Below are 27,854 nucleotides of genomic sequence, written 5' to 3' on the forward strand. Positions count from 1 at the left end.
TCAACACAGCTCATCACCCTGAACACACCATCTCCACTGTCAAACATGATGGTGGCAGCCTCGTGGTTTGGGCTTGCTTTTCTTCAGCAGGGACAGGGAAGATGGTTAAAATTGATGGGAAGATGATTGGAGCCAAATACAGGACCATTCTGGAAGAAAATCTGTTGGAGTCTGCAAAGGACCTGAGACTGGGATGGAGATTTATCCAAGACAACGATTCAAAACATAAAGCCAAATCTACAATGGAAGGGTTCCCAAAATACTTATCCAGGTGTCAGAATAGCCAAGTAAAAGTCCAGACCTGAATCCGATCGAGAATCTGTGGGCAGAGCTGAAGACTGCTGTTCACAAACGCTCTCCATCCAACTTCACGCCCCACTTCTCAGTTTATTTGTTAAAAAAGGTTAAAAAAAATTTTTTTTACTCTTTTGTCTTCCAGATTGCTTAATTTATGCAAAAATCTCAAAAAATGTCAACAGGGTTTTGGGGGATGCCCCTGACTCCTTCATTATTTTTTTTAGTCACCTTCTTCATAACTTTTATTGTTGCATCTCTGGTGCAAGCTGTGGATCAAAAACTGTGCTGGGAAAAAAATGACTCCAATTTTGGAATCAACGTACCAATTTCATTAACAAACTCAACTTTTTTTTTTCCAATTGTTTCCCAGTGTTATCAAAATTGACTGCAAAGCAAATGTATTTGTAGAGCACATTTCATACACAAGGTAATTGTGTGCTTTACACGAGTAAAAAGGTTTGAATACAAAGAGATAAAACATTTAGGACAAAAACAATAAAAATGACAACAAAATATATAGATTAAAAACAAAAGTACAATTTAAAACAGCATACAGTGGAAGAAATATTAAGATTGGAAATACTCTAAAAAGCATGAGAATACCTGGATTTGGGACACTTGGGACTAACATCACATCTGAATATTCGAAAAAGGAAAATAGGGATCCCATCAAGATATTTTTTTAAATAGAATCTTTACCTTTTTATCAGGAGGGATCTCAATTGATGTCAATCACATGTCTTGAAAAAAATAATTAGGGATGCATAAATTTAATGCAGCCCTATGGTGGTACATGCCAGTGCAACCTGTAGGCCGCACGGATAAATGCAGAGGGTTGCGTCAGGAAGGGCATCCGGGGTAAAACTGACCCAAACAAATATGAGCATTCATCTAAAGAATTCCATACCGGATCGGTTGTTCCCCATGTTAACAACACCCACCCCTGGCACAGTTATCCTGCAGGCCATCGATGGAAATTTAGCTACTGTGGGTTGAAGACAAAGAAAAGGAGGAAACTGGAAGCATGGCCAGAAGAAAGAGTAATGCACAGAGCCAACAACTGAGTGCAGGGACTTTAAATGTTGGGACTCGGAAAAGCTCAGGAGTTGATTGACCTGATGATTAGGAGAAAGGTTGATATATTGTGCATCCAAGAGAGCAGGTGGAAAGGTAGTTAGGCTAGAAGTTTAGGAGCAGCGTTTAAATTATTTTACCATGGAGTAGATGGGAAGAGATAGGGAGTAGGGGTTATTTTAAAGGCATGCTCCAGTCATTCACTGAAAAATTAAAAGCCTTAATACGATAGGTCATGTGATATGGACTGTACCTTGTACATGGGAGGAAATCCGACATCATTTTATGGTGTTTTAAGAAAATTTTTATCGGCAATTATGAATCTTCATGGGCGCTGCCATTTTGGAGAGTCACATGACCTACTTGTGCAGATGTGACGTATTCTGTGTAAACAAAGAAATCATGGCCGATTTGTAGTGTCATCACATGCATTACCACCATCATCGGACACTCGAAAATGCCCTACTGTATCGTGAAATTTTGCCAAAATTCAGATCCAAATAATCCGAGGAAGGCTCAGTGGCATATTCTGCCCAGTAAGAAAAAGAAACATTTAAGGAGCCAGTGGCTCACGAAGTGTGGTCCCCCTGAGCTGTACGACTGAGCTGTATGAAAGAGATTAGCGAAGACGAAGTGGGACACTGAGAGGACTGAGGAGCGGCGAAAGGAATACATTGAGATATGTCACAGAGCAAAGGTCGAGGTGGCGAAGGCTAAACGAGGCATATGACGACATGTACACCAAGTTAAATACGAACGAAGGAGAAAAGGATCTCTCCAGGTTGGCCAAACAGAGGGATAGAGATGGGAAGGATTTGCAGCAAGTAAAAGTGATTAAGGATAGCGATGGAAATATGTGGTGCCACTAGTGTGTTAAGTAGATGGAAAGAGTACTTTGAGAAGCTGATGAATGAAGAAAATGGGAGAGAAGGGAGGAGAAAAGGCAAGCATGAATGACTGGGAAGTGGCATTGATCAGTAAGGGAGAAGTTAGGCAGAATTCCTCATGCAGGTCATCCAGTGTTTTCCTTCATTTTTTTTCACATGTAGCAGGGCCTCTTTTAATGTAGCCAGTGTAGGGAAATGAGCAAATGACTTGTCTGACATTTGCTTCGAAAATAAAACCAGCTTGGTTTTGAAGGCTCTGACGTTTGCTTGCATTTCATGAACAAAGTGGTGTTTCCCTTGTAGCTTCAAATTCAGCTCGTTCATGTGTGTCAGTATGTCCACAGTAAAAACTACATCACAATCTGTGTCATTCAGCTCAGGGAAATTGTCAGTATTCTCAAGTAGCTTCAAAAATGAAATAATATCCTGTTTTAAGCTCCCACACACATTGACATACTTTTCCCAAACTTAACCAGCGTACATTAGAATGGTAAAGTAAGTCCGTCAGCATCAGTTTCTTCAAGAAAATTAATAAACTGACGATGGTGAAGTCCCTTTACTCGAATAAAGTTAAGTTTCACAACCGGCTTCACTACGTGGTCAAGCTGCTACACGGATTTACACGGTGCTTCTTTGTGAATTATGCAGTGTAGGAAAATTTACCTCCTGCTTAGGGTTGTCCTCTTTCACCGTGTCCTGAATTCTCTTGAGCATACCAACATTTTTTTCCTGTCAGTTTTGGTGATCCATCTGTGGTAACGTTGGCGAGCATACTCCACGGTACCTTGTGCTTCTCTATGACCGCTGACACGCTGTTAAATAAATCTTCTCCACGTGTTTTTCCTTTCAGGGGTTCCATACCCAGAAACTCCTCCGTTATCTCGAAATTCTCATTAATCCCTCTGATAAAAATTAAAAGCTGAGCGGTGTCCTTTATATGATGGCTTTTGTCCAGTTTCAAAGAATATAATGTAAATAACGCTTTTTTGTTTAGCTTGCTAGTTAAGTGTTCGTCAATTATTTCAATACAGCGAGTCACCGCCCTGCGTGATAAGCTAATTTTTTCAAATTTGTTCTTGCTCTTAGGACATATAATACTTGCTGTCTCTACCATGCACTCCTTAAGAAACTCCCCTTTGGAGAAAGGCTTGCTGGCTTTTGCTAGTTTGAATGCCAGTAAATAACTTGTGTTCGTGCTTTCTTCTTGGATGGAAGTTGCTCGAATAAAGGTGTTTTGCTGAGCCTGCAAGCTACAGTGTAGCGAACCAACCTGTCAGCGGTAGCCGTACCTTCTTGTGTTGAAAGGTTGCTGGCGTAATTCGCATGCTTGGTGGTAAAGTGACGGCTGATGTTGTACTCTTTTAAAAACGGTTTCTTGGCAAATAAGACATAGAGCCTTGGACTTCAGTAAAAAGTACTTAGGCGTTCATTCTTTGTTAAACACCCGGCACTCACTGTCGACTTTTCTTTTCTTTGACATTGCTGTAGATGGGATATGACCAGTAGAAGAAGAGCGATTACTGGAAATGGCTCGGGCTCCGTAAAATCAAGACACTGCGCCTACTGCGCAACCTGGTGTTGAAATGCCTGTCATTACAAGTCAAATGAAATAAATGCAATCATTCACATCAAACCTTAATTCTGTACAAATCTTCGGCTGGCCTGATTAAAAAGACCAACGGGCCGGATGTGGCCTGCGGGCCCTAGTTTGCCCACCCCCTTATCATAATATATAGGCACTCCTCGGCGCATTCCAGAATTCCGCATCACAAACGTCATAACTTAAAAGTATTGGTCGATTTGCTGAGCAGGACAAAGGGACACAACAACTTCTACTGCTGGGAAGCACCCCTGCCAGTTGTGCATATAATAGTAATAGTTCAAGTACAAAGCGACGCAGGGCAAGCTATGCACCTTGAAGTGGTTTAATATGTCACACATAAATAAGTTCCTCAATACTGAAATTTTTTCTGACTTCACCATCATCATGTTAACACTTAACTTCCACCAAGCCAAAGATCACTTCATTATCATTTGGACCCCAGCCACCCTGTTGGCTGGAACAGCAACAGGTTCAAATCTGTATGGACCTCTTCCATGTCTTCCCGATCAACCGAGAAATCAGCGGTGTGATTGTGTAGGAATTGATCTGTAACCAAGCCTTTGTTTATGCACGATACATCACTTCCTGTTTTTTAATTCATGTATAGTTTGTTTCGGCCTGTAATGCAGCCCTATGGGGGCACAAACCCGTGCAATCTGTAGGCCGGTCCCAAGCCCGGATAAATGCAGAGGGTTGCGTCAGGAAGGGTATTCGGCGTAAAAACTGTGCCAAACAAATATGAGCGTTCATCTAAAGAATCCCATACCGGATCGGTCGTGGCCCGGGTTAACAACGCCCGCCCCCGGCACTGCTAACCTGCAGGGCGTCGGTGGAAATTCAGCTACTGTGGGTCGAAGACAAAGAAGAGGAGGAAACCGGATCCAGCGTCAGAAGAAAAAAGGAATGCACAGAGCCTACAACTGAGTGTAGGGACTTTAAATGTTGTGACTATGACAGGAAAAGCTCCGGAGTTGGTTGACATGATGATTAGGAGAAAGGTTGATATTCTGTGCATCCAAGAGAGCAGGTGGAAAGGTAGTAAGGCTAGAAGTTTGGGAGCAGGGTTTAAATTATTCTACCACGGAGTAGATGGGAAGAGAAATGGAGTAGGGGTTATTTTAAAGGAAGAGCTGGCTAAGAATGTCTTGGAGGTGAAAAGAGTATCAGATCGAGTGATGAGACTAAAATTTGAAATTGAGGGTGTTATGTATAATGTGGTTAGCGGCTATGCACCACAGGTAGGATGTGACCTAGAGTTGAAAGAGAAATTCTGGAAGGAACTAGATGAAGTAGTTCTGAGCATCCCAGACAGCGAGAGAGTTGTGATTGGTGCAGATTGTAATGGACATATTGGTAAAGGAAACAGGGGCGATGAAGAAGTGATGGGTAAGTACGGCATCCATGAAAGGAACTTTGAAGGGCAGATGGTGGTGGACTTTGCAAAAAGGATGGAGATGGCTGTAGTGAACACTTATTTCCAGAAGAGGGAGGAACATATAGTGACCTACAAGAGCGGAGGTAGAACCACGCAGGTAGATTATATTTTGTGCAGACGATGGAATTTGAAGGAGATTACTGACTGTAAAGTAGTGGTAGGGGAGAGTGTAGCTCAACAGCATAGGATGGTGGTGTGTAGGATGACTGGTGGTGGGTAGGAAGATTAAGAAGACAAAGGTAGAGCAGAGAACCATGTGGTGGAAATTGAGAAAGGAAGAATGTTGTGGAGCCTTCCGGAAAGAGGTGAGACAGGCTCTCGATGGACAACCGAAGCTCCCGGAAGACTGGACGACGACAGCCAAGGTGATCAGAGAGACAGGCAGGAGAGTACTTGGTGTGTCATCTGGTAGGAAAGGGGAGAAGGAGACTTGGTGGTGGAACCCCAAAATACAGGGAGTCATACAAGGAAAGAGATTAGCGAAGAAGAAGTGGGATACTGAGAGGACTGAGGAGAGGCGAAAGAGTACATCGAGATTGCGACGTAGGGCAAAGGTAGAGGTGGCAAAGGCTAAACAAGAGGCATATGAAGACATGTACACCAGGTTGGACACGAAAGAAGGAGAAAAGGATCTCTACAGGTTGGCCAGACAGAGGGATAGAGATGGGAAGGATGTGCAGCAGGTAAGGGTGATTAAGGATAGAGATGGAAATGTGTTGACTGGTGCCGGTAGTGTACTAAATAGATGGAAAGAATACTTTGAGAAGTTGATGAATGAAGAAAATGAGAGAGAAGGAAGAGTTGAAGAGGCAAGAGTGAAGGACCAGGAAGTGGAAATGATTACTAAGGGGGAAGTCAGAAAGGCACTACAAAGGATGAAAAATGGAAAGGCAGTTGGTCCTGATGACATACCGGTAGAGGTATGGAAGCAATTTGGAGAGATGGCTGTGGAGTTTTTGACCAACTTATTCAACAGAATACTAGCGGGCGAAAAGATGCCTGAAGAATGGAGGAAAAGTGTTCTAGTTCCCATTTTTAAGAACAAAGGGGATGTTCAGAGATGTGGGAACTATAGAGGAATAAAGTTGATGAGCCACATAATGAAGTTATGGGAAAGAGTAGTGGAGGCTAGACTCAGGACAGAAGTAAGTATCTGCGAGCAACAGTATGGTTTCATGCCTAGAAAGAGTACCACAGATGCATTATTTGCCTTGAGGATGCTCGTGGAAAAGTACAGAGAAGGTCAGAAGGAGCTACATTGTGTCTTTGTGGATCTAGAGAAAGCCTATGACAGAGTACCAAGAGAGGAACTGTGGTACTGCATGCGTAAGTCTGGTGTGGCAGAGAAGTATGTTAAAATAGTACAGGACATGTATGATGGCAGCAGAACAATGGTGAGGTGTGCCTTAGGTGTGACAGAGGAATTTAAGGTGGAGGTGGGAATGCATCAGGGATCAGCTCTGAGCCCCTTCCTGTTTGCAGTGGTAATGGATAGGCTGACAGATGAGGTTAGACTGGAATCCCCTTGGACCATGATGTTCGCAGATGATATTGTCATATGCAGTGAAAGCAGGGAGCATGCAGAGGAACAATTGGAAAGATGGAGACATGCACTGGAAAGGAGAGGAATGAAGATTAGCCGAAGTAAAACAGAATATATGTGCGTGAATGAGAAAAGTGGAGGGGGAAGAGTGAGGCTACAGGGAGAAGAGATAGCGAGGGTGGACGACTTCAAATACTTGGGGTCAACAATACAGAGCAATGGAGAGTGTGGTCAGGAAGTGAAGAAACGGGTCCAAGCAGGTTGGAACAGCTGGCGAAAGGTGTCTGGTGTGTTATGTGACAGAAGAGTGTCTGCTAGGATGAAGGGCAAAGTTACAAAACAGTGGTGAGGCCGGCCATGATGTACGGATTAGAGACGGTGGCACTGAAGAAACAACAGGAAGCTGAAATGGAGGTGGCAGAAATGAAGATGTTGAGGTTCTCGCTCGGAGTGACCAGGTTGGATAGGATTAGAAATGAGCTCATTCGAGGGACGGCCAAAGCTGGATGTTTTGGAGACAAGATTCGAGAGAGCAGACTTCGATGGTTTGGACATGTTCAGAGGCGAGAGAGTGAGTATATTGGTAGAAGGATGCTGAGGATGGAGCTGCCAGGCAAAAGAGCGAGAGGAAGACCAAAGAGAAGGTTTATGGATGTGGTGAGGGAAGACATGAGGGCAGTTGGGGTTAGAGAGGAAAATGCAGGAGATAGGCTCAGATGGCAAAAGATGACACGCTGTGGCGACCCCTAACGGGACAAGTCGAAAGGAAAAGAAGAAGAGTTTGTTTCGGCTTGTCCCTTTCGGGGTCGCCACAGCGTGTCATCTCAGATGAACGCACATATATGTTTGGCACAATTTTTATGCTGGATGCCCTTCCTGACGCAACCCTTCTCAGGGAGTGGAGGTCCTAGTGGGATATGAACCCACAACCCCTGGTTTACCAACGCAGTGCTCTAACCACTGAGCTATGGGGCCTCTATTTTTTAATTCATGTGATCTCGTAAAAATAGTCAAAATGGTACTGACCATACAAACATTTTATTACTTGGATAAAAGAGCGCATTAAAGCCCAAGTGACTTGCCTATAAACATTGTTATAATGTAATAATGTTATAATAGATGAGGGGAGAGCATGTGCGAAGTTGCGGAAGTCTTACTCGACATCAAAGTGGGAGCCTGATTGCCTACAATGTCATCAGCAGATGTCACACTGGGACATTCACCATTGAAAACACATAGTGGCACCTACAATGGGAGAGGAACAACAGAGATTTTAGGATTTTTCTGACCCCCCCGAGACATGGAAGCTGTTTTCGAAGAAGAGATCTCACAATCGAGGGAAGTGACCGGGGCAATATCACCTTATCATTTCGAGCCATATTTAGATGATATGCGGATCACTTCTAACGAACAGCCGACTCCCTGACAGTATGTAGCGTACTCAGCCGTGAGCGAGAACAACACTGAAATTTCGTCGAGAACAGAAACCACGAAGAGTGCATGTGTGGACACAAAAGGCAGATTAATCATTACATGTCGAGTATTTGAATAGCGTTTTGTGTCAACTAATTCATGCGTGATCGGCCAGGTAAGGCCCCAGCGCAATATTCAAACAGGTAGACAGGAAGGCTGACATACGTGCAATAGACGCGAGTGTTAGGAACACGTTCCAGTGCTCATGGCTTGAGGATTTTTTGCCTGACTACATAGAAAGGTCGACAAACGTGGTAAGTCAGTTAAAATCGCGCGCGCACACACACACACACACACACACACACATATATATATATATATATATATATATATATATATATATATAATATATATATATATTATATATATATATATATATTAAAGGCAACTCATTATACTATTAGTATATTACTAGATCTACATCTAAGAATGTGAGCAATGTGGTCGAGTGTATCAGTGTATCTATGACATGTATAATGTTGGGAAAAGGCCACTTTTAGCTGTCTTTACTGAATAGTTCACTTAATTCATTTGTATTGAGATAAGATTGCATATTTTAATGACAAATGTGATTTTGTGCTATCCAGTGATAGGAGGAAGGGGGCAGAAAATTCTGGGCTTGGCCCTTGGTGAACTTTTGATAAATTTTTTTTTTTGGTCAAGACTTTTTGTCAGAATTTTGTTCAAATTAACATTTTTTTTATTAAAAACATACTAAAAAACATGCATTTCATGTCAGTGGAGCTTTAAAGTTATTTGCAATTTTTTTACTAGAATTTTTCTGGATATGTTTATATTTATAATGAATTAACAAGATAATTGGCATTTCGTCAAGGTAAGCAATGACTGGAGCATTCCTTTAAACGAAGTTCTGGCTAAGAATGTCTTGGAGGTGAAAAGAGTATCAGATCGAGTGATGAGGCTGAAATTTGGAGTTGAGGGTGTTATGTAAAATGTGATTAACTGCTATGCCCCAGAGATAGGATGTGACCTAGAGTTGAAAGAGAAATTCTGAAAGAAATTAGACAAAGTAGTTCTGAGCATCCGAGACAGAGAGAGAGTTGTGATTGGTGCAGACTGTAACGGACATGTTGGTGAAGGAAACAGGGGCGATGAAGACGTGGTGGGTAAGTACGGCATCCAGGAAAGGAACTTTGAGGAACAGATGGTTTTGGATTTTGCAAAAAGGATGGAAATGGCAGTAGTGAACACTTATTTCCAGAAGAGGCAGGAACATAGTGACCTACAAGGACGGAGGTAGAAGCACCCAGATGGATTATATTTTGTGCAGATGATGTAATCTGAAGGAGGTTACTGACTGTGGCTGCGGGGGTTTTGTCTGGGTACTCCACTTCCTCCAACATCCCAAAAACATGCGAAATAGATGGAAGACTAAATTTTCACAAATGTTCATTTCAGTGTGAATGTTTGTTTGTTCAAATGGGCCCTGCGATTGGCTGTCGACCAGTTCAGAGTGTATCCAGGTCCTCGTCCAAAGAAAGCTATGTACCAGTGCACCCACAACCCTAGTGGCAATAAGTGGTATGGAAAATTAATGGATGGATGTTGGAGAACTATCGCCATGTGAATGGTATCTTCCTTTACAAATATATTTATCCATCCATTCTCTTAGCTGTTTATCTTTATTTGGACCAATGGAGTACTGGAGCCTACCCCAGCTGTCATCGGGCAGGAGATAGGGTACACCCTGAACTGGTTGCCAGCCAATCGCAGAGCACTTAGAGACAGACAACAGTCACAATCACACTTAGGGACAATTAATGTTGCATGTTTATGGGGTGTGGGAGGAAACCGGAATACTCGGAGAAAACCTATGCAGGCATGGAGAACATGCAAACCCGACACAGCCGGCACTCGGATTGAACTCTGGACCGCACAACTGTGAGGCCAGCACTTTTCAACTGCGCCAACGTACTGTCCCAAATATCTCCACATTTTTTTCAATTCAGCCACTCTGTTATTTTCAATGTAGGCTCCTGTATGTTTTAGGTAGTCATTTATGTTAAAATCCTTCTTCAAATACAAATTCCAAATATACTACTGGAGATTTTGTTCTAAAATTTACTCAGATTTTTGAATTGTTCACTCTCATTTCTTTGTTTCATGAGCTATTTTACATTTTTCTTCCACATCAAAACATACAACATATGTCTTTTCTTGGTCTCTCTTCTATGCTACAGAAATCTCGTGAGGTGAACCGTGAACTCCAGGACCATTTGGAAACTGTCCTACAACATTCCCAGGATCCAAACAGCAAAGGCAATTCTCTTTTCGCTGAGGTAAATGACAGAAATCTGCACAATTGTCACTACAAGATTATCAGTCATTTCAAACTCGGCTGAATTGCTGGAGGACAGTCCATCATTGGCACAATTGTCATTGTATCACCACATTACCAGCCACATTACATTACTAAGCAACTTGTGGGTCCGTAGTGTTTGTCTGTTTTTTTTTTATTGTCAGTTGATTATGTCAAAGGAGCTGACTATTGTCGTACGTTGACACATTGCCTGGAGACACTGCACCCTTTGCCTTATTTGTTTGTTTTCGCAAAATTTATATTTAGTATATTGTATATATTGCATTTATCTATCAATTATTTTTGCTTATTTTCAACTTGTTTGAGAAATTTAAACCTATGATATTGTGTGTGTGTTTCTTTCAGCTTGTCCCATTAGGGGTCGCCACAGTAAAACACTCATATTTGTTTGGCACAGTTTTCATGCCGGATGCACTTCTCGATGCAATCCCTCTCGGGGAGTGGAGGCCCAAGTGGGATACGAATTCACAACCCCTAGTTTACCAAACTAACGCTCTAACCACTGAGCTTTGGGGCTAATCAATTATTGAAATAGATTCAGAATCGTTAAAATCCAGATTTAAATGGCAGTTGTTTCTCCAACCCCGATCTGAATTTCCATTAAGAAAAAAAAAAAGATAATTCAAAATTTTGGGGGAGGGAAATCATGTTTTTTTTTTTTTTTTTTTTTTTTTTTTTTATATTGTCTTTTGTAGGAATCTTAGCACCATGTCACATGTGGCTAAAGCATAGCCTCCATGCAAGCCCATGTTGAAATTAAAATCAAAAATATTTTGGCTTTTGAGGTTGGGGTGGGCATAGATAGCAAGATTGTTTTTTTTAGAGTAATCGTGGGTTGTCCTGACAGTGTAATAATTCCATCAGTGAGTTTACAAAAATGAGAGTAATTATTTGAAAAGCCCAATGAAATAGAGAACAGTAGTCCCTCATTTTTCATGGTGAATTGGGACAAGTGAAACCCTTGGAAAGTGGAAAAACTGCAAAGTAGTGGGGATATATGTTTGTGTATGTGTGAATGCACAGAGCCTACAACTAGTGTAGGGACTTTGAATGCTTCACGGACTGCGAGCACATTTACGTCAAAGGTCATCAACATCATGAGCCATGTCAAAGGAAATTCAGTTACACCAGGGTTTCTCATTGTGTCGATCGCGAGGCAGTGTGACGACGTGCCCCTCCCCCAAAAAAAGACGTTAGACTATCATCTACCCCGTCGCTTGATTCAGGTGTGGCCAATGGGTAGGTTTCCGATGACGTCACCACAGCCACAAGAACCCTTGTCCGCCATTTTGAGTGTCTGAAGCAAGTTCGCGTCCATGTCAAAATAGCAAGCAAGCCCCGTTCGTTCAATAATATGGGCCACACATGCCTAGTTTGTGGCTGTACTAACCGCGCTGAATCTGGGCAAACAAAGAGGTGGCATTTTGAAGTAAAACTAAGCGACTGTCGACAGAAAGACGGAACCTGTAGTTGTCGAGGATCAACCGAGCAGGATTTCTTCCTGATCCAACAAAGAGACACTATAAAGTTTGCTCGGCTAATTTCGTAATGCGTAACGTTTTCAATTAAATACTTGAGGTAACAAGGAATAAAGAGGGAAAAAAAATCCACTTACATTTTTAACTGCAGAGGGGGGTAACCAGTAAGATCTTCTATAAGTGTCTTGCTATCCCGTAATTTGACTGAAGCCTCGACTGCAAAAAGAAGGGCAGCCACGTGTGAACACACTCCAAGACCGCCCATAAGTACAATGACTGGAGAGAACGCAGCCATCTTTTTGGGATATGATCCAGGGACATAGTTGTGGATCGGTAGACCTCTGAGAATGTCTTACTCAAGCTGCCATTACACCCTGATTATCGATCACCCGTTGCCGTACATCTTGAACCCACCCACTTACAAAGTCATTTTAGGCTTGTAGAGCCTTTCGTTCATCAAGGGTATATGTGCTTTCAGAATTCACAAGATAATTAAAGATATCGGATATGTAATGTCAGGGTAGCCTTCCGCAACGTCATTCCAGTCGCTTGCTTGAAATTCATATGGATCTTTGCCGCTGATGTCCTTCAATTTCTCCAAGTATGAAATGAAATGAAAAACAGGAGCTCAGGAGTTAGTTGACATGATGATGAGAAAGGTTGATATATTGTGCATCCAAGAGAGCAAGTGGAAAGGGAGTAAGACTAGAAGTTTAGGTGCAGGGTTTAAATTATTTTATCATGGAGTAGATGGGAAGAGAAATTATCTTCAGCCCGTTGGGCAGCACATTATTGTGCTACCTGTCGGCTGGTCCCAAGCCCGGATAAATCCGGTTGCGTCAGGAAGGGCATCCGGCGTAAAATTGTGCCAAACATATATGAGCGTTCATCATACGAATTCTACAACAATTGGGTCGTGGCCCGGGCATCCTACACCTGCACCCGGAAATGTTAATCTACAAGGCGTAGGTAGAAATCCAGATAATGTAGGTCGAAGACAAAAAAGAGGAGGAGAGCGGGTTAGTCGGAAGAAGAAGAAGAGGAATGCACAAACCCTACAGCTGTATGTAGGTACTTTGAATGTTGGGACTATGACAGGGAAAGCTCAGGAGTTAGTTGAGATGATGATTAGGAAAAAGGTGTATATATTGTGAATCCAAGAGAGCAAGTGGAAAGGAAGTAAGGCTAGAACTTTAGGTGCAGGGTTTAAATTATTTTATCATGAAGTTGATGGGAAGAGAAATGGAGTAGTGGTTATTTTAAAAGAAGAGCTGACTAAGAATGTCTTGGAGGTGAAAAGAGTATCAAATCGTATGATGAGGCTGAAACTTGAAATTGAAGGTATTGTGTATAGTGTGATTAGCGGCTATGCCCCACAGGTAGGATGTGACCTCGAGTTGAAAGAGAAATTATGGAAGGAACTAGACAAAGTAGTCCTGAGCACCCCAGAGAGAGAGTTGTGATTCAATGGACATGTTGGTGAAGGGAACAGGGGCGATGAAGAAGTGATGGGTAAGTACGGCATTCAGCAAAGGAACTTTGAGGGGCAGATGGTGGTGGACTTCGCAAAAAGAATGGAATTGGCAGTCGTGAACACTTATTTCCAGAAGAGAGTGGAACATGGATTGACGTACAAGAGCGGAGATAGAAGCACAGAGGTGGATTGTATTTTGTGCAGACGGTGTAATTTGAAGGAGGTTTCCGACTGTAAGGTTGTGGTGGGGGAGAGTGTACCTGGACAGCATAGGATGGTGGTGTGTAGGATGACTCTGGTAGTGGGTAGGAAGACTAAGAAGACAAAGGTAGAGCAGAGAATAAGGTGGTGGAAGTTTAGAAAGGAATAATCTTGTGTGGCCTTTAGGAAAGAGGTGAGATAGGCTCTAGATGGAGAGGAAGAGCTCCCAGAAGACTGGAATACTACTGCCAAGGTATTCAAAGAAGCAGGCAGGAGAGTACTTGGGGTGTCTTCTGGTAGGAAAGGGGAGAAGGAGACTTGGTGGTGAACGCCAAAATATAGACAAAAGAGCGCGAGGAAGACCAAAGAAAAGGTTGACAGATGTTGTGAGGGAGGACATAGGACAGTGGGTGTTGGAGAGGAGGATCCACGAGATAGGCTTGGATAGAAAAAGATGGCACGCTGTGGCAACCCCTAACGGGACAAGCCGAAAGAAGAAGAAGTGAAAACAGGAGCAAATTGGTCTGCACTGACTTTGCGGCAGACCTGTAAGCTCGATAGGCTGCTGCTTTTTTGGGGACCGGTATGATAGCGGAAGACGTGAAAAAGTTTGGTACTTCACACAGTTTGAGAGACCTGTTGAAGATTTTTGTGAAAACAGGAGCAAGTTCGTCTAGCAAGTTCCATGCCGTGAAAAAGTATTCGCCCCCTTCGCCTTTTTTTTTCTTTTGCATATTACACACACAGGTTTCAAATCCTCAAACCATTTTTAATGTCACTCACAAACAAGACCAAGAAATAAAAATTTCAGTTTTCAAATGCCAATTCAAGTTTTTAAGCACAAAAAAATCCAAACCTTTCTGACCCTCTGTGAAAAAGTACCTAGAACCTAATAATGGGTTATGCCACCTTTGGCAGCAGTAACTGAAATCATTAGTTTGTGATAATTGATGATGAGTCTTTCACATAGCTCTGGTGGAATTTTGTTCTACTCTCCTTTGCAGAATGGTTTTAACCATGTTCCATGTTGGAGTGTGTTTAAGCATGAACTGCCCTTTAAGATCACACCACAGCATCTCAATTGGAAGTAAATAGAAATCCATGAATCAGAGCAAGTTCTCCTGGTCCTGAGGTGGCAGAGCAGCCCCAGATCATCAGACTGCCACCACCATGGTTCACTGTTGGTATAATGTTCTTATCATCAAACGCTGTGCCATTTTTATGCCAGTTGTAACGAACCGCACACCTTCCAAAAAGTTCAGTTAGTCAACAGAATGTTTCTCCAAAGGTCTTGAGGGAAATCAAGATGTTTTGGGGCAAATGAGACAAGCCTTTGTATTCTTTGCTGACCTGCATGGGTTTTCTCCTTGGAACACAGGGTCAGAAAGGTTTGGATCAGGGGTGTCAAAATCCCTTTGGTCTGCGGGCCGAATACAGCTTAATTTGAGATCAAGCGGGCCGGACCAGTAAACTCATTGCAAAATTACATAGAACTAACAATAAGCCCACTTTTTTCCTTTGTATTAGTCACTAATACTAATAATTAGTGCAAAGAATGAGTAAATTGTCAAAATGTTTATTAACAGAATTTTCCTTTTACATTATGAACAATATATTATGAACAAGAGAATAACATAAGAACATAAAGTATGTGCAATTTTAACAACACTTTTACACAGTTAAACATATATTTAAGTGTGTTGTACATAAAACTGATCACAGAAATAGTAACAATGTTCCAAAAACATTTAGTACCAGCCTTGTGGAACTTAAAAACACTGTTTTTCAACATCTGGAAAGCAATTTGAACAAATGAATAACTTTCACAGCAATTATTCGTCTTGCTTGGAATTTGCCCTTGAAAGTTGACATCGTTTATCCTGCACAAGTGCATCAATATGAGGCATCATGTCTTGAGAAGCAGCCAATTTCAGAATCTCATTCAAATGCTTATGTGTGAGCTTTGAGCGCAGCTTTGTTTTATTAATGTTCATTAGTGAGAAAACTTGCTCACAAAGGTAGGTTGTCCCAAACATGCACAATGTTTTAGCAGCTAGTGCTGTCAATGCGGGATAGCCTGGTAGGAGGTACTTGTAAAATGTGTCCAAGCTTACAGAGGCAAATCTGTCCTTCAGTTCTACATCACACTGCAAATCAATGATTTCAAGTTGCATGGCAACGGGCAAATCAGAAGCTTTGACTGTGAATGGTGAGCGAAAAACTGCAAAATCTGTTTCGAGTTCGCTAAAAACCTGAAATCTTTTCTCAAACTCCATCAACAGCCCTGAAATCTTCTCTTTGTACCGTTTCACGTCAGAATTAACGCTTGCTGCGCACATATCTTTTAAACAGGGAAAATGAGCAGGGTCACCGCTTGCCACCTGCGTCTCCCATAACCCGAGCTTTAACTTGAATGCACGTATGCTGTCATAATACTGTGTTACGATTTTTTTGCGTCCCTGCAACATTTTGTTAAGAATATTCAAGTGCTCAGTGATGTCAACCATAAACGCAAGGTCCTGCAGCCACAGATGGCACTGTAATTCCTTAACAGGTTTACCTTTTTTCTCCATGAATTGTCCGATTTCATCACGTAAATCAAAGAAGCGCTTTAGCACAGCACCTCTGCTTAACCATCGTACGTTCGTGTGATAAGGCACACCATGGGTAATGTTACAGTCACTGAGAAAGCTGTCAAACTGATAATGATTGAGACCTCTGGCTCGGATGAAATTAACAGTTCGGACAACCACCTCCATGACGTGATCCATTCTTAGCGATTTGCTGCATAATGCCTCGTGATGCAAAATGCAATGAAATGTCCAAAAATTACCTCCCCCATTTGCGGCTTGTACTTTATCTCTGAACTTTGTCACAACACCTGCCTTTTTACCGATCAATGACGGCGCACCATCAGTAGCCAGGCTTACGGCGCGTGACCAGTCCGCTCCGACTCCAGCGCTCCAACGACGGAGCTGAAAATGTCCTCAGCTGTTGTGGTGTCGATCATCGGCACCAGCTCGAGAAACTCCTCTGTGACATTCAAAGTCTTGTCAACTCCACGAATGAATATGGCCAGTTGAGCGACGTCCGTGATATCAGTACTCTCATCAATCGCAACAGAAAATGCCACAAATGACCGCTCTTTGCGTTTTTGTTGGTGGTCCAAATCTGCAGAGAGTTCCGAAATCCTGTCTGCCACGATATTTCTTGTCACGCTTATATTGGCGAAAGCATGTCGCTTCTCAGGACACACAATTTCAGCAGCCGTCAGCAAGCAGTTTTTGATGAACTCTCCATCACTGTACGGCTTTGATGCTATTGCTATTTGGCTCGCAATTAGGTAGCTGGCTTTCACCGCAGCATTACTGGCTTCTCTGCTCCGGGTGAAAACAGTTTGCTGTTTCTTCAGACGCGCCATCATTTCATTTACCTTCTGTTTTCTCAATTCTCCATGCAAACTGTTGTATTTTTCACCATGCTGAGTTTTGTAATGGCGCCGAATATTGTATTCTTTAAGCACCGAAACTTGCTGCTGGCACACCAGGCACACGGGTTTCCCGTTCACCTCCGTGGACATATAAGAACATGTCCATTTTTCTTGAAAAGTCCGACACTCTGTGTCTACTTTTCTCCTTTTTGACAAAGACATTTTGCTGATGAGGGTGCGAGGCAAACGGAAAAGTAGATAATGCAATTGTCGCCAATAGACGCTGTACAGACGTTCAATTTTACCAGGTCAAGGTGGTCCTAGTTCCGCCGCAGTGTTGCTTTCATGTTGTCTGCACGTACTAAAACACTGCGCCCCCTAGCGGATAATACAAGAACTACAAATTTTAAAGAAAATTCATATTTTTTTTATACAATGCAGCTTTCTTCCCCGGGCCGTACCAAACCACCAGACGGGCCGGAACCGGCCCGCGGGCCGTATGTTTGACACTCCTGGTTTTTTATGCTTTAGTAATTTAGAATTTTTATTTGAAAATACCATTTCGTATTTCCTTGGGTTGTCTCTGAGTGATATTAAAATGTTCATGAAGATTTGAAACCTTTGTGAGATAAGCATCATTGCTCCATGAATTAGTCTTGGGCACTGTCCAGTCAATGCCAAGGGTATGACGCCTCAGCCACAGCAACCCAAGAACGACGGGAACCCAAACGGAAGAGAGTACATGAAAACTTAGACACTCAAGATGGTTACCTGATTTAAAAAATTAAAAAAATAACGGAAGCAGTCTGTCTGAATTTTACAAGCCACACCCGAACCTGATTACACCATACTTGTTGAATCAAGAAATCACTTAGGGTATGGAACATCAATTTTCAAGCGCAAGTTATCTTGTCTAGATGAAAATACATGTTCAACTGCGCCATAAAATACACATCTTGTTGTATGTTTTTATTTGTGAATACAAATACCCTAACTTTGACCGAATTTCTCCCAGACATGGCAAACACCGGATATTTATTGTGATCACAGTGCCAAGGAATTTGACTATGAAACTTGGACTTCAGGATTCTGGAGTGTAGCAGGTTGGCAGAGTGGAAAGACAGATTGTCAGTGAGTCCCAGGAGATTATCATTGAGTTGGAGGGATCCAGAGCAGATAAAAAACTGAAGACACAAAAGATTACAATGAGGCATTGAACATGTCTTAAAGCGTGTCAGGGAAAGAGGTGGCTTGGCGATAAATGTGACAAGGTGACTGGCGCTTAGTTCTCGTCCCACAGCGTCAGGATCAGTCCTCTTCTATACTCTATTTATACATATGACTGCATACCAGCCCATCCCAGTAACTCCGTCATCAAGTTTGCTGATGACTCCACCTTGATCAGCCGCATCTCAATAGGATCTGTTTTTACAGAGATGATATTGCTAGTCTGTCAAAGTGGTGTTCCGCAAACCACCTCATACTAAATACCACAAAAATGAAGCAAATCATCCTGGACTTCCAGAAGTGCAGCATAGACACGGTCCCACTGTTTATCCATGGGGATTGCGTGGAAAGGATCCACTCCTTCAGATTTCTGGGAGTCTACATCACAGATAAGATCACTTGGACTGTAAATACCATAGCAGTGGTGATAAAGGCTCAGCAGTGGCGCCACTTCCTGAGAGTACTCAGGAAGAATGATGATATGAATGATAAGCTTCTTCTGGCTTTCAACAGAACCACCGTTGGAGACCCTCTACTCATAGTGCATCACAGTGTGGTATATTGGATGTACAACAGTGGACAGGAAATCTCTGCAAAGAGTGATCAACAATGCCCAGAAGATCATTGGCTGCTCTCTGCTCTCCCTAGAGGACATTGCCAGCTCATGCTATCACAGCAGAGCTACTATTATCGTCCAGGACTCTTCCCAATCCTGGTCACCACCTATTTAACCTGCTGCCTTCGGGCTGGCGTAACAGGTCCCACAAAACACGGACAAGCAGATTCAAAGACAGCTTGACCTTGAATTTAAGACCACAAAATAAAAATAGCACTGTGCTCTAAAATTATGAAACTGTACTTTCTTGTTTTTTTTTCTTAATTTTCTGAGCAACACGGGAGTACAAATAGGAAATAATAAATAAGACTGAAAGAGACACTATATATTTATTAATAATTTTGTTAAAGTTCTTGGAGCAATAACTGTGCCTTTGTGTAAAGATTATTTATCTGAGTTACCTTGCCTCATATTTAAGATGTTCTATTTTGTTTTTTTGGTTCTGGCACCTTGTTGAGAAGTGCTCGTTGTCTCATTGTATGCACATCCATAGAGTAACAATAAAGGGCTTTGGTTTGATTTGATTAATTTGGTGTAATTAGGCTGACAAGCGACAGTTGCTGGACTCCTACACGTCATTCCTGCAAAGAACACTGACATACACACTGGAGCAGCGGCCCGGACAGTGTCCCTCAGAAGAGTGTTTTTGTACACTGAGTTGTACACTAATAATATTAAAATTTGAACAAAGTTGAAAGTTAGTTCATTGGTGCTGCCCCATGAAAAGATAAAATATTTCCAAAGTTTGACAGATACTGTATTTCTTTTTCACCAAAATTATGTCTTTAATATTTTCACTTTTGATATGCATTTCAGTTGGAGGATAAACGTGCTGCAATGGAGAGAAAGTTTGTCAGCATGAAAGACCAGTACGATACACTTCAAACACAATACGCCTTCAACAAACAGCAATTGCAACGTATGAAGGTATTTAGGGGTCGCCACAGCGTATCATCTTTTTCCATGTCTCCTGCATATTTCTCTGTAACACCAACTGCCCTCATGTCTTCCCTCACAACATTTGTCAACCTTCTCTTTGGTCTTCCTCTCGCTCTTTTGCCTGACAGCTCAATCCTCAGCACCCTTCTTCCAATATACTCACTCTCTCGTCTCTGGACATGTCCAAACCATCAAAGTCTGCTCTCTCTAACCTTGTCTCAAAAATATCAATCTTTGGCTGTCCATCTAATGAGCTCATTTCTAATCCTATCCAACCTGCTCACTCCACGTGAGAACCGCAACATCTTCGATTCTGCCACCTCCAAACCATTGAAGTCTGCTCGATCGAACCTTGTCTCAGAAAAATCCAACTTTGGCTGTCCCCTAATAAGTTAATTTCTAATCCTATCCAACCTGCTCACTCCTAGTAGTAAGCTCAACATCTTCATTTCTGCCACCTCCAGTTCTGCTTCCTGTTGTTTCTTCAGCGCCACAGTCTCTAATCCGTACATCATGGCTGACCTGACCACTGTTTTATAAACCTAGCCTTGGTTGGTCCCGTTTATTCTCTTCCTTACCACACTCAAGATTGCTCTGGATTGTTTTACCCCAAGTATTTGAAGTCATCCATCCTCGCTATCTCCTCTCCATGTAGCCTCACCGTTCCCCCTGCACTCTTATCATTCACGCACATGTTCTCTTTTACTTGGGCTAATCTTCATTCCACTCCTTTCCAGTGCATGCCCCATCTTTCTAATTCTTCCTCCACCTTCTCCCTGCTTCCACTGCATATTGCAATATCATGTGCGGACATCATAGTACAAGGGAATTCCATTCTAACCTCATCTGTCAGCCTATCCATGACCACAGCAAAGAGGAAGGGGCTCAGAGCTGATCCCCGATGCAGTCCCACCTCACTTTAAATTCTACGGCACACCTCACCACTGTTCTGCTGCCTTCATACATATCCTATACTATTCTAACATATTTCTCAGCCACACCAGACTTACGCATGCAGTACCACAGTTCCTCTCTTGGTACTCTGTCATGAAACCATACTGTTGTTCGCAGATACTTCCTTCTGTCCTGAGTCTCTATTAGCCTCCATGACTCTTTCCCATAATTTCATTGCGTGGGCCATAATCTTTATTCCTCTGTAGTTCCCACAGCTCTGCACATCGGCTTTGTTCTTAAAAATGGCAACTAGCACACTTTTCCTCTATTCGTCAGGCATCTTCTCATATACTAGTATTCTGTTGAATAAGTTGGTCAAAAACTCCACAGCCACTTCTCCTAATTGCTTCCTCACCTCCACAGTTATGTCATCAGGACTAACTGCCTTTCCATTTTTCATCCTCTTTAGTGCCTTTCTAATTTCCCCCTTACAAATTATTGCCATTTCCTGGTCTTTCACACTTGCCTCTTCTACTCTTCCTTCTCTCTCATTTTCTTCATTCATCAACTTCTCGAAGTAATCTTTCCATCTATTTAGCACACTACTGGCACCTGTAACCTTCCTTCCTTCCAGAATTTCTCTTTCAACTTCAGGTCACATCCTATCTGTAGGGCAAAGCAACAAAACAAACATAAACTTCTCAAAGTATTCTTTCCATCTATTCAGCCCTACTGGCACCAGTCAACGGATTTCCATCTCAGTCCTTAATCACCCTTACCTGCTGCACATCATTCCCATCTCTATCTCTCTGTCTGGCCAACCTGTAGATATCCTTTTCTCCTTCTTTCATGTCCAACCTGGTGTGCATGTCATCATATGTCTCTTGCTTAGACTTCACCACCTCTACCTTTGCTCTATGTCGCATCTCAATGTATTCCTTTCGCCTCTCCTCAGTCCTCTGCGTCCCACTTCTTCGCTAATGTCTATCCTTGTATGACTTCCTGTATTTTGGGGTTCTAGCACCAAGTCTCTTTCTCCCCTTTCCTACCAGAAGACACACCAGGTACTCTCCTGCCGGTTTCTCTGATCACCTTGGTTATAGTAGTCCAGTCTTCCGGGAGCTCCTCCTGTCCATTGAAAGCTTGTCTCACCGCTTTCCTTTCTCAGCTTCCACCACATGGTTCTCTGCTCTACCTTTTTTTTTAATCTTCCTGCCCACCACCAGTCATCTTCCACGCCACCATCCTATGCTGTTGATCTACATTCTCCCCAACCACTCATTCAGATGACATCGTCTGCACAAAATATAATTGACCTGCGTGCCTCTATCTCCGCTCTTATAGGTCACTCTATGTTCCTGCCTCTTCTGGAAAAAAGTTTTCACTACTGCCATTTCCATCCTTTTTGCAAAGTCCACCAGCATCTGTGCCTCAAAGTTCCTTTCTTGGGTGCCATACTTACCCATCACTTCTTTGTCGCACTTTTCCTTCATGAACATGTCCATTACAATTTGCACCAATCACAACTCTCTCTCTATCTGGGATGCTCAGAACTACTTTATCTACTTTCCAAAATTTCTCTTTCAACTCTAGGTCACATCCTACCTGTGGGGCACAACCGCTCGTCACTTAATACATACCCTCAATTTCAAATTTCAGCCTCATCAGTCTATCTGATACTCTTTTCAACTCCAACACGTTCTTAGCCAGCTCTTCCTTTAAAATGACCCCTACTCCATTTCTCTTCCCATCTACTCCATGGTAAAATCATTTAAACACTGCTCCTAAACTTCTAGCCTTACTACCTTTCTACCTGGTCTCTTGTATCCACAATATATCAACCTTTCTCCTAATCATCATGTCAACCAACTCCTGACCTTTTCCTGTCATAGTCCCAACATTCAAAATCCTGACACTCAGTAGGCTCTGTACATTCCTCTTCTTCTGTCGACGAATCCGCTTTCGTCCTCTTCTTTGTCTTCAAACCACAGTCGCTGAATTTCCACCAACACCCTGCAGGTTAACGGTGCCGGGGGCTGGCGTTGTTAACTCGGGCTACGACCCATCCGGTATGGTATTCTTTAGTTGAATGCTCATATTTGTTTGGCACAGTTTTACGCCTGATGCCCTTACTGACGCAGCCCTCTGCGTTTATCCCTGCTTGGGACCGGTTTACAGATTGCACTGGCTTCTTCCCCCGCAGATCTGCATTCATGTCTGGCATTAAAAATGTTGACTTTGTTTATCGTTGTCTATTTACATTTGTTATCCAGGTTTTATTGTTGTCTATTTACATTTGTTTGGTAATCGTAGTGGGGAAACGATGCAAGAAAAAAAAGTAAGAATTTGAGAGCAGAAAATCATTTATAATGTTACTTTATAAGTCCTGCACTCCACATATCTGGCCTTTATGGAAGAGTGGTAAGAAGAAAACCATTATTGGAGGGAAAAAAGCCATAGAAAGTCCTGTTTGTAGTTTGACACATCAGAGAGAGGCCAAGGTTGATTTTTTTTTTTTTTTTTTTTTTTTTTGTTTTTTGTGTGTGTGGCCTAAATGCAAAGTGGTATTTGTGATGGAGGTGGTGTGATGGAATGGCTCATCAGGTTTTGTCTCTCATATTGTATAAATTAGTGATTCCCAACCTATATTAAGCCATGGCACAAAAATTCTCACAGAACACCACCAAAGTGTCACAAAAAGTCACAAGTCACTTGTACACGTTCTACCATCAAATATAAGTAATTGTTGTCTCTTCATATGCTGCTACCATAGGTATTGGAACAAAGACATTAGTTGTTGGAAATAATATTTTGACCAATTATGAAACTTAAAAATTTCCTCCAGCATACCAGATGAGCTCTCACGGCAGACTGGTTGAGAACCACTGGTATAAACATAATGTGAGACTTATAAAACAGTGCTTATGTGTAGAAAAAATGGTCTCAAGCGATGGCTGGGCAAATGAGTTTGGGAAAATTTCATTCAGTCCATTTGTATTGCTAAATATTAAAATGTCAGAATAAACACCATCCAAAATTGTTTTTCAGGTACACATTGGCACTCTGATGCAACTTCAATGTTCAAGGGCTGATCCCTCTCAACTGGACAGACTCCAGTCTGTGTTGTCAGAGAAAAATGATGAGATTCACTATTTAATGAATAAAATAGAGAGACTGGAGAAGGCTGAGGTGAGTGTTTGTGGAAATTGCGTGTTGTATACCTGAATAAAGTTGACCCCCGCCCACCTCTCCACCAACCTTTTTGGGGAAGTCCTTTTTGCTACTGATACACCAATTGATGAATAAAATACAGAGACTGGAGAAGGGTGAGATGAGTGTTTGTGGAAATTGTGTGTTGTATAGCTGAATAAAGTTGACCCCCACCCGCCTCCCCACCAACCTTTTTGGGGAAGTCCTTTTTGCAACTGCTACTTAGACCCCATAGCTCAGTGGTTAGAACAATGGTTTGGTAAACCAGGGGTCATGAGTTTGTATCTCAGTGGGGCCTCTACTCCCCCTCCCTAAGTGGTGTTGTGTCGAAAGAAACTATATGTTTTTGCTCCCAAATTGTTTTTCACTGACTAAATGTTTGTACGTCATTGCGTTACCTCAGCCATACTTTATATCTAAATGTAGCCAAATTTTCTCATTCCTTAATGTCGATTTTGTGCCGATTTGTGCAGTTACATTTTTCAAATGTCCTCTTTGACATGTGAAATCCAGTAATAACTATAAAACCATGTTGGTTTTATAGTTATTACTAGATTTCAGGAGAGGATGCCATCCACCCCCACCATAAATTGATCCAGAATTTTGTTTTGGTTTGTGCAATTTTGTACATTAATCATTTTGATTCATGTTATGTTTCAAAGATATAACAAGACGAAGACCCAGTCCCCGAATCCCTTATTTCCCTTGGTTTGCATGTGCACAAAACAAAGGAGTCCCCAAGTTGTCCAATAGGTCATGGCAAAATCAAGTTTTGTAGAGCCCTATCTTGGATGATGGGACTTCGCTCCTGATGACTGTCAGAAGAATTTAAGGTGGAGGTGGGACTGCATCAGGGTTCCACATTGAGCCCCTTCATGTTTGCGGTAGGAATAGGTAGGCTGACAGACAAGGTTAGACTGGAATCCCCTAACCCATGATGTTCGCAGATGATATTGTGATCTGCAGTGAAAGTCGGGAACAGGCTCAGGAACACTTAGAAAGATGGAGGTACGCACTGGAAGGGAGAGGAATGAAGATTAGCTGAAGTAAAACAGAATATATGTACATGAATGAGAGGGGCGGAGGAGGAAGAGTGAAGCTCCAGGGAGAACAGATAGCGAGGGTGGGCGACTTCAAATACTTTGGGTCAACAATACAGAGCAACAGTGAGTATGGTAAGGAAGTGAAGAAACTGGTCCAAGCGGGATGGAACAGCTGGCAGAAGGTATCTGATGTTCTATGTGTCAGAAGAGTATCCGCTACGATGAAGGGCAATGTTTATAAAACAGTGGTGAGGCCAGCCATTATGTACGGATTAGAGATTGTGGCTCTAAAGAAACAATGGGAAGCAGAATGGGAGGTAGCAGAAATGAAGATGCTGAGGTTCTCGCTTGGTGTGGACAGGCTGGATAGGATAAGAAATGAGCTCATTAGAGGGACAGCCAAAATTGGATGTTTTGAAGACAAGGTTAGCGAGAGCAGACTTCGATGGTTTGGACATGTTCAGAGGCGAGAGAGTGAGTATATTGGCAGAAGGGTGCTGAGGATGGAGCTGCCAGGCAAAAGAGCGGGACGAAGACCAAAGAAAAGGTTGATGGATGTTGTGAGGGAGGACATGAGGACAGAAAAAGAAGGAGATTCTCGAGTGATGCTGTTCTGTTTGCTGTGGAGTTATCATTCATTTTTTATGTGACAGTGTGTGAACGAGATATTGACTAATCCGGGAATGTAAGCTTCTGGTTAGAAATGTAAAATTGCAATTTTCCTCACTGCCTCGTGAACCCCACCCTGTGGTAGCATAGATGCATGCTAACACATAGTCTCATTTGCATGCATGCTATCTATGTAACCAACATGTTTGGTTGTATATGAATGAATGTGTCACACCAAAACTAGTTACAGAATTTTAAACTTGGTGCACACATAAGACTCACTGTATATTTTGGAACAAATTTAAGACTTAAGTACATTTTATTGTCACGAAATACAGTACACATATTACATAGCCATTTTAATGCTGCGTCGATTATTGCAGATTTTCGGGATTCGCTGGGGGGAAAGAGCGAGTACTGAGGGAACCCTGTATATGTAAAACAAATCTGCCAACACAAGGCTTTAAATTATTTTACCATTGAGTAGATGAGAAGAGAAATGGAGTAGGGATTATTTTAAAGCAAGCGTAAGTGAAAATTGTCTTTGAGGTGAAAAAAGTATCAGATTGAGTAGTGAGGCTGAAACTTGAAATTGAGGGTGTAATGTTTCAGGTGATTTGCATCTATGCCCCACATGTAGGATGTGACCGAAAGGTGAAAGAGAAATTCTAGAACGAAGTAGATGAAGTAATTCTGAGCATCCTAGACAGAGGGAATTGTTATTGGTGCAGATTATAATGGACATGTTGGTGAAGGAAACAGGCGTGATGAAGACGTTTTGGTTAAGTGAACGACAGATCCTGATAAACTTTGCAAAAAGGAGGGAAATGGCAATATTGAACAGAGGGTGACCTGGAATATTGGAAGGAGACAAACGCAGGTGGAATACACTTTGTTCAGATGATGTAAGGTGAAAGAGGTTACTGACTGTGAGGTAGTTGTAGGGAGAGTGTAGGTAGACAGTATGGGATGGTGGTAAGTGTGATACCTCTGGTGGTGTGTTGTAAGTTTAAGAAGATAAAGTGAGAGCAGAGAACCATGTTTTTGGAATCTGAGAAAGGAAGAGTGTTGTGCGGCCTTTCAGATAGATGTGAGCGAGGCTCTCGTTCTACAAGAGGAGCTCAGAAAGACAGGCAGGAGATTACTTGGTGTATCTTCTGGTAGGAAAAGGCAGAAGGAATCTTGGTGGTGGAAACTCGTACAGGAAGTCAAGAAGTGGGACACCCAAGGACCGAGGAGAGTAGAAAAGAATATAGATGGAATTGAGAGCAAAGTTAGAGGTAGCGAAGGCTAATCAAGGAGCATATGAGGACATGTACCCCTCGTTCGACACAAAAGAAGGAGAAAAGTATCTCTACGGGTTGCCGAGAAAAAAGGGGGGATGGGAATGATGTCTGCAGCAGGTTAGGGTGATTTAGGATAGAGATGGAAATGTATTGACTGGTGCCCTTTGTGTGCCAAATAGATGTAAATATATCTTTGAGATGTTGAATGAAAAAAAGAGAGAAAAAAGTAGAAGTGTGGTGGACCAGAAAGTGGCAATGATTAGTATGGGCGAAGTAAGAAACTCACAAAAAAGGATGAAAAATTGGCCCGCTCCTCCACACAGATCTTCTCAAGATCAGACAGGTTTCTGGGCTGTCGCTGAAAAACACAGAGTTTCAGCTCCCTTGGAGAATGGCTAGGCCACGCCAGAACCTTGATATGCTTCTTACGGAGCCACTCCTTGGTAGTCCTGGCTGTGTGCTTCGGGTCATTGTCATGTTGAAAGACCCAGCCACGACCCATCTTCAATGCTCTGACTGAGCGAAAGATGTTCCCCAAAATCTCACAATACACGGCCGCGGTCATCCTATCCTTAATACAGTGCAGTCGTCCTGTCCCATGTGCAGAAAAACACCCCCAAAGCATCATTCTACCACCCCTTTGCTTCACAGTAGGGATGGTGTTCTTGGGATGGAACTCATCATTTGACTTCCTCCAAACATGCTTAGTGGAATTTTGATCAAAAAGTTCAATTTTGGTCTCATCTGACCACAAAACCTTCTCCCATGACTCCTCTGCATCATCCAAATGGTCC

At 42.4% G+C, this 27,854-nt stretch overlaps 1 protein-coding gene across 1 annotated transcript in view; it reads left to right on the forward strand.

The window, feature by feature from the left end:
• The window catches only part of spdl1 (spindle apparatus coiled-coil protein 1), a 140,359-nt gene that overhangs the window by 58,356 nt on the left and 54,149 nt on the right, over positions 1 to 27,854 (forward strand). The window contains exons 6-8 of the mRNA XM_061834071.1: positions 10,514 to 10,612; positions 19,896 to 20,006; positions 23,961 to 24,101. Of these exons, the coding sequence (XP_061690055.1) occupies positions 10,514 to 10,612; positions 19,896 to 20,006; positions 23,961 to 24,101 (351 nt within the window). The remainder of the gene's footprint in view (positions 1 to 10,513; positions 10,613 to 19,895; positions 20,007 to 23,960; positions 24,102 to 27,854) is intronic.

This window comes from Syngnathoides biaculeatus, chromosome 11 (assembly GCF_019802595.1).
Source record: "Syngnathoides biaculeatus isolate LvHL_M chromosome 11, ASM1980259v1, whole genome shotgun sequence".
Lineage (NCBI taxonomy): Eukaryota > Metazoa > Chordata > Actinopteri > Syngnathiformes > Syngnathidae > Syngnathoides > Syngnathoides biaculeatus.